The sequence below is a fragment of the Culex pipiens genome, chromosome 2 (genome assembly GCF_016801865.2).
Source record: "Culex pipiens pallens isolate TS chromosome 2, TS_CPP_V2, whole genome shotgun sequence".
NCBI lineage: Eukaryota > Metazoa > Arthropoda > Insecta > Diptera > Culicidae > Culex > Culex pipiens.
Genome location: NC_068938.1, coordinates 127,128,591 through 127,136,822, shown reverse-complemented (window position 1 = coordinate 127,136,822; position 8,232 = coordinate 127,128,591). Strand labels below are relative to the sequence as shown.

The following is an 8,232-nucleotide window of genomic DNA, read 5'->3' as shown; positions in this document are numbered from 1 at the left end:
GTCAGCCGCGCCGCACGACTCCCTTCTGCCACTTTCCCCAGACAGTCGGCCACGGATTTACTTGACCCCGGAAGGTACGTTCAGGAGTACAGCAGAAAGTAGTGAGAAATTAAAAAAAAATGTTTTGTGTGTGTTTTTCTTTTCAGTTCCGGCCGGAAGTGTTCGCACGCTCATTCCCATTTACCTGGAGCTGTGGCCAACCCGATCCGCATCGCACGGTGTAGTCCGTCCCGGAAGACGGTCAGCCGCGTCACGGATTTCCTTGTTCCCGGAAGCTGCGGCCGAGGACAGCCGGTAAATAGGTGAGAAATTAAATCACCAAACATTGTTTATGTTTTATTTGCTGATTTTTGTGAATTTTCTAGGTCAGATCCGCGTCTTTGTGTCCTACCCCGGCCAAAACTAATTTTCAACTATTTTTTCTAGGGCTCGTTGGGTTCGTTGCTGTAGAAGGAGCCGGAGGATCGTCCATTTCCGGTGAACTCGTCCAGGAAATCTTCCACGTGCCGAACATCGTTTTGTCCCCGAGGCCATCAAGAACAGAACATGCGCGCGCTCCTCTTGTTTGCCACGGACAGTCCGGAGGATCGTCCATTTCCGGTGAACTCGTCCAGGAAATCTTCCACGTGCCGAGCTTCGTTTTATCCCAGAACCGATCAAGAAGGTGAAAAAATTGTTCAAACCCGGCTAGTTCGATGTGTGGTGACTTTTTTCAACTATTTTTTCTAGGGCTCGTCGGGTTCGTTGCTGTAGAAGGAGCCGGAGGATCGTCCATTTCCGGTGAACTCGTCCAGGAAATCTTCCCTGTGCCAAACATCGTTTTGTCCCCGAGGCCATCAAGAACATAACATCTGCGCGCTCCTCTTCTTTGTCGCGGACAAGCCGGCGGATCGTTCATTTCCGGCAGCCTCCCTACGTAACTCTTTCTTTTTTTTTTTTTGTTTATTGTTTATTCGTCAAGCTTATGTAGACTACTTACAATTTTCTTACATACTAGATATTATTTCTATTGTACAGTTTTTTTCGTAGTTCCGGTTTAGACATGTCGAAATGTATGTACTGTGAATTTTCATTATAAAAGCGCATCATTTGATTTAATGGCGAATTTTTTAAATAATTTGTCGTGTATGCAGTTATTCTAAAAAGTGGTGAATTTCTAAGAGTACGGCTTGGTTCATGAATACTATTGCGTATTACTGAAAATAATGCTGCTGACTGTATGCGTTGAGAAATAATGTCGTTGATGAAAGAGAGCATGGCAAATTTACGACGTTCTTGTAATGATTGTATGTTTATGAGCATGCAGCGTGCATCATACGATGGGAGAGGAAATGCAGTCCAGTTAAGTTTACGTAGTGCGTACAGTAAGAATTGTTTTTGGACAGATTCAATACGTGCTTGGTGTACGGCATAGTATGGATTCCAGACGATACTACAGTATTCCAAGAGTGGCCTGACATACGTTATATAGAGTAATTTAATAGTATACGGGTCCTGGAAGTTGAATGCAAAGCGCTTTATAAAGCCTAATGTACTTTTTGCCTTGTTTATTATTGTGTTATAGTGTTCTACAAAAGTTAGTTGTGAGTCTAGGATGACACCTAGATCACGTACTACTTTGCATTTTTCTACTGGTTGGTTTCCTAATAATACTGTTATGTTTGGTGTTTCATGTTTTCTGCTGAAGGCAATGGAATTACATTTCTTTACATTCACGTGCCGAGCCTTGTTTTGTACCAGAACCACCCCAATCCGTGCAGCTTTTAGATTATCGACGACTGGGTCCCCCAGGCACCTACTCGTTTTCGTGTTTCGCCGAGCGAAATAACGATTAGTCGTATGCATTTAATACATTCAGACAGCCTAATATATGTATTTACTACGAAATTATACTGATTAATGAAATAAACATGTTTTTTATTGTGACAAATGTCTTTATTCAACCGTCAATTTGAATGAAAGGAAAAACTTTTTGATAGATCTTCTTCTTCTTTCTGCTTGATTTCTTCTTATTATTATTGCAAACATTTCAGTACGGTTGCAACGGTCAGTTTGAAAAACAAATATGGAGGGGTAGCGCGTTTGACAGCTCAGGCGTTACCCATCTTAGATGCGTTATGTTCTCAAAATCGACAACATTTCTGGAGTTTTTTTTTGAAAAGGTCCTATAAACCAAATTTTCATTTTTTGCTTTTTGGGTGTTTTTGAATACCCCTGACTCAAGGCGGTTCTAGAAACACCCAAAAAGCAAAAATTGAAAATTTGGTTTTTTGGACCTTTTAAAAAAAAACTCCAGATTTTGTCTCGAATGCGTTGCAAATGTTACCGGACGACTGGTCGAAAACATTCCGAAACGATTTTTAGAACGAATCGACAACAATGTTGTCGATTTCTCGGACAGGATTTCTATCAGTGAAGAGACACTTGTTTACATTACATGGGAACCATGGCTGAAAATTTTAGCCGTTTATTTTAATTTTCTGTGCGAAAAAAGAAATATTATTAACAGTGATTTGGTGAAAAACAGTAATTATTAATAATAGACATCACACCGTCTTTTCAGACTGAATTTACTAACTAAACGGGACAAACACAGAACACCCAGAGGAGATGGGCGGGAATCGAACCCGGGCCCCTTAGCACACATGAGGGATCGGCAGCTGAAGCCGCTAACCACCGCGCCACGGGGTCCGGGTTATAAAGCCATTTGCCAACGCTTGTGCTCTACCATGGTGTCTATTGAAGAAAAGTAGGAAATTGTGATTCGTCGCTGATGCATACTAGCAAAAATGGCATGCAATATGTGGGAGTAGCGAACAGCACTAATTCTCCATACAAACTTTGGAGAAAAACCATTCGGTCCGGTCTAAATATTTTTGAAAAATTCAAAGTGCACGTTTTTCTAGGGACCCTAAACTTCATTCTTCCCCTCGAGTTGAGCCTGCGCAGAAATTTTGTTGGTTGGTGTATTTAAGCTATTGTGTTTCATATGTTTATAGGACTTTTGCAAAAAAAAACTGACATATCTGCACTATCATGATTGAACGCATTTTTAAATTAAATCAAGTAACAAATAGCTTAACATGATGATAGCAAACAAGTTTCTGTCAAAAATTTAGCAAAATAACTTGTTCAATTTTAGAGAAGAATCGGCAAATAAGAATAAGAATCCAAGATTAATAAGAATGCCAAACAATGAATGATTTTCCCCCAAGTCAAACATTAAAATTTGAAATCGATTATAAAGCTTATTCTCCAGCAAAGAAAATCAATAAACCAACAATGAAACAAAGTTTCATAGACATAGGCCTAACGGTTTCATCCACATTTCTGCCCACCATCGAAAAAACGGCAAATATCCACTTTTGGCAAAAACGAGATATTAGCACCAGGTGATAGAGAATGTTCCAACGCATCTTCTGACCCTTGAATTTCACTGAAATAGTGTATAGACTTGGCTGCCGATGCGATAAACCAAACGGCTAATATGCCACTTTTATGGGAAATTGCCTTGACGGAGATTTAGTGGCAAACACTAAAACGCGTTTTTCTCGGAATACTTGATTTGGCATAGTAGCCGGATTTTCAATTATGGGCAGATTTGGCATGAACAATTACCTAATAAGTGGTTTGCTTCTCGTGCATATTGCATGCGCCCCAATAATCCCAACCAAAACCCTTTTTTAGACTCAAAATTGAAATTCTCGGAAGTTTGACAGTTAGCAATACGCAAATTTTGCTAGTTTAAGTGTGGTACATGATTTGAAATTTTTTCTAGTGCACTTTGATAAGCATAATTGAAAGCAGTTAATGTATTTTTTATGTAGTAAATGTTACGACTAGACAAAATCATAATCACCAGCCGAATCATTTAGTTTGTCAAATCGTTATTTCAAAACAAAACTCACATATAGTCAAACTCAATAGAGAAGTTTCATTGAGGGAGTGTTAGAGATTTTTTAGTTACATTTGCTAAAAACTTTCTTATCATCATTGGTAAGGCTGAAACATAGCATTAATTTTTCCGATAAGCTTATCACGGCTGACCAAAGAAAAATTTTCTACTACGAAGTCACTATACAACAATTTTTTTGCGGTTCCAATCCATTAACCATTAAAGAGGTAAAATTAACTCAACAACATTCTAGAATAGGGTCCTAAAGCTCTATGTCAATTTTTATGTACAACGGTAAAAAACACGCTTCAAACCCATTTCTGATCACTTTTTGCCTTCCTCACCTCACTGAGGCAAGGCTATAAAATCACTCGAAAAATGAACTTCTTAAAGACACCTCTCAGATATACCTTCACGTATACCTATCGACTCAGAATCATATTCTGAACAAATGTCTGTGGGGATGTGTGTAGACATGATTTTTTTCCACACGATTATCTCAGAGCTGGCTTAACCGATTTTGGCCGGATCCGCCTTATTCTGTTTCTTTTGGGGTCCCCTAAGACCATATTAAATTTTATTATGTTTAGTGAACTACATTTAAAGTTATGCCATGAAAAAGTTTTTTTGTAGCTACAAAAAAGGGTTAGTTTTTCATAACCTCGAATGCCGGGTCTTAAGCAGTGTCTGCGTCTCTTCTGGAAAAAGTCTGTATTAATTATGTTGCTGAATACATCATTTTGTCTCGACAAAGATTTACACGTACTTTTTACTGAAATATACAACTCATAAGACAGCTCATAAGGAAAAAAAACATTACAATGTAGAACTTTGTTCTAGAAAGCCAGAGCTCTTGAAAAGTTGACAGCTTGTTGGGCCTTTTCTGTCATGACGAGCCGCGAAGTTATTTTTTTTTTCAAAATTGATTTAAAAATCTATGTTCAACCCTTTATGGTTGTACAAAAGTCATAGTACTCAGAAAAATAAGCTTTATCGTTGTGAACAACAATAATACAATAATATTAACAATTATAGCTTAATTTAAAGACCCAATTCTACGACTAATTAAAATTAAACTAACTTTGTTTTATCGTTCAAGTCATCATCTCTAAAGTCTTCTAGTGACTCAAGTTGAACAAAAATTCTACAATATACTATCGTCAATTACTCACCTTGAACCCATTCATCAAATGCATTTAACGCTCGTATGCCACCCCTAGAAACATAGGAAAATAAAGCAAAAAAAATCCCCGACAGCCTCGCAAAAAATATCGTTTGAAATTTCCCACATACTTGGTAGCTTTTATTACTGAAAATTTGTAGATTGTAAAAATAGACATGGTACAAAAATAAGAACTGCTTCTCGCCCCGTTTGCCTCCAACGACGAGAACACAATGATGGATTGGATTGGATTTGAGATGTCGAACGCAAAACTTCTAAAACAAGTAAAGCGCAAGCCTTTTTTGGTTGTTGTTGTTGTTGTTGCTGGTGATGATTTCCTCCGGCCCCGGACGAGTCCACACGAGTCCTTCTCCCTTGCTTGTAATAAGCCCGAACTAAGCTAGTTGTTGCTGGCAGTTGAGTTGTTGTTGTTGTTGCTAAAGTTGCTGTCGTTTGTACTTTGCTTGTGCTGTTTTTGCGGTTGTTACTGGCAATGTCATCGATTAAAGTAAGCACGCGCTTAGAAGCACTTGCGGTGGACGATTCCTGGGCCACCCTCGTCGTACTCCTGCTTCGAGATCCACATCGTCTGGAAGGTGGACAGCGAGGCCAGGATGGAGCCGCCGATCCAGACCGAGTACTTACGCTCGGGCGGGGCGATGATCTTGATCTTGATCGTGGACGGGGCGAGGGAGGTGATTTCCTTCTGCATACGATCGGCAATACCTGGAGGAGGGAGGTTTGAGTTAATATTTGGGTTTGGAGGATGACTGAGAGCTGTTATGTACCTGGGTACATGGTGGTACCACCGGACAAGACGCTGTTGGCGTACAGATCCTTACGGATGTCGACGTCGCAACGCATGATCGAGTTGTAGACAGTCTCGTGGACACCGGTAGCTTCCATGCCCAGGAAGGAAGGCTGGAACAGGGCCTCTGGGCAACGGAAACGTTCGTTGCCGATGGTGATGACCTGACCGTCGGGAAGTTCATAGGACTTCTCAGCAGAGGACGAAGATTGGGCAGCTTGCATTTCCTGCTCAAAGTCCAGGGCGACGTAGCACAGCTTTTCCTTGATATCGCGAACGATTTCACGCTCAGCGGTGGTGGTGAAGGAGTAACCGCGCTCGGTCAGGATCTTCATCAGGTAGTCCGTAAGATCGCGACCTGCCAAGTCCATACGGAGGATGGCATGGGGAAGGGCATAACCTTCGTAGATCGGGACGGTGTGGGAGACACCATCTCCAGAATCCAGAACGATACCGGTGGTACGACCGGAAGCGTACAGGGACAGGACAGCCTGAATGGCGACGTACACAGCCGGAGAAGCGAACGTCTCAAACATGATCTGGGTCATCTTCTCACGGTTGGACTTGGGATTCAAAGGAGCCTCAGTCAGCAGCACTGGATGTTCCTCCGGAGCGACTCGCAACTCATTGTAGAACGTGTGATGCCAGATCTTCTCCATGTCATCCCAGTTGGTAATGATGCCGTGCTCGATCGGATACTTAAGCGTCAGAATACCTCTTTTCGATTGCGCTTCATCACCTACGTAGGCATCCTTTTGACCCATACCGACCATCACACCTTGGTGGCGTGGACGTCCAACGATGGACGGGAAGACGGCACGTGGCGCATCATCACCAGCGAAACCGGCCTTGCACATTCCGGATCCATTATCAATGACCAGTGCTCCAGCATCATCATCACACATCTTGGCGCTGCTTTAGGTCCTCGGGGGTCCTAAATAATACAGAAAAATCAAATAAGATTCACAAAATCCTTTTCATTTTCTCGAAACATAAAAGTTACACAATCTCGTATGCAAAATCACAACTCTTTCCAACACTTTTCACTTACATAACTCATGTCACATAAAGAACCCATGGAAAGACGATCACAGGGACAAGGACGGACTCATCCACAAACAACTCGGACGGCACTGGACGGCACAATTCACAACAGAAGACACCACCACAATCGACGCCACAGGACGGGACACTAGCTCTGGAACTCATCACTGGACGGCACAGGACGGCAAACCACCAACTACTCCACGTGGCACGGACCTTTTAGGAGAAGAAAACAAGTACAGTCTGCGGCAGCGAGCGTCAAGAATCGTGATTAGTGAGTGATTGACCGCCAATCCGGGGATCGGTGGGTTTTATACTCGGAAGTCCTCTAGCACTGAACCAGTCCTTAGATGGGCAGCCACATCCGATCGATCGGGTATCGATCCGAGCCCGATCTCCGAACCGAGAGTGCGTGTAATTGTGTGCGACAATTGGCACGGAGATTTCTAAATTTGGAATTAACCCAACCACGCTGAAGATTTGCGCGTAGTGTGGCGCTATCAATAGAAGATCCGATCGTTAGATAGTGAATTTGTATTGCAGTGGTTGGTGCATGCGATTACAGGGTAGTTCGGAAAAGCATCAGATGAACGTTGCTGCGAAGTGTTTTCAAAAAATAATAGTATTGGCAACTCTGTCTTAAAACAGTTTTGATTAAAATCGTGTCGTGATTGTTTGTTGGTTGAAATAGTCAATGGGCTTTAATAATGCTAGCATGACACAACTTATCATCTGGAATGAAGGCCTAAATAATTAGACAGTCGATTGTGGTATCGAACGGTGGGGCATACCATACTTTTAGAGATTAGTTTTTAAATCTTTTATTTTCGTTGTACTTATTTCAGAGTACTGACAAGAGGAAATTATGGTTCAAGATACCAATTCGATGTCCTTTTTTTTGATATATTGTGACTTGCTATCTTTTTGCCATTCTTACGAAAGAATAGTATAAGATTTGCTCTTGACAAAATGATCAATACCAAATATCAAAGATTCCGTTCTCGGACTACCTACATTTTGGAAAAAAAATCCAGGTAATCCAGGATTTTTTTTGTCGGATAGGTATGACCAACAACAACAGTTGGAAACTGAGGCATCCCATCTCAGGACGTGCGATTAAAGTACCTAAAGTTCATAGTCATTATGGTTATCCTTGTAGCATAAACACTGCCCCTTATTAACTGGAACCTTTAATTCAGCAAAATTCTTCAGCTGAAACAGATTCACCTCCGCGTCTTGCTCGCAGTTGCCCTTCTACCGGCTCACCAACATTTGGTTCACAACAACGCGGTAGTCGGCCTTCAAGATTCCACCGTCTGGACA

The 8,232-nt window shown here is 41.6% G+C and overlaps 1 protein-coding gene across 1 annotated transcript; it reads right to left on the bottom strand.

The window, feature by feature from the left end:
- Positions 1-5,164: 5,164 nt before the first annotated feature.
- Positions 5,165-7,284, bottom strand: LOC120412557 (actin, indirect flight muscle). The gene is made up of 3 exons (XM_039573061.2): positions 7,126-7,284; positions 5,846-6,799; positions 5,165-5,783 (listed from the first exon to the last, which is right to left on the bottom strand). The coding sequence occupies exons 2-3, from the start codon at positions 6,768-6,770 to the stop codon at positions 5,578-5,580; spliced, it is 1,131 nt and encodes a 376-aa protein (XP_039428995.1). The 5' UTR covers positions 6,771-6,799; positions 7,126-7,284; the 3' UTR covers positions 5,165-5,577.
- Positions 7,285-8,232: the final 948 nt, after the last annotated feature.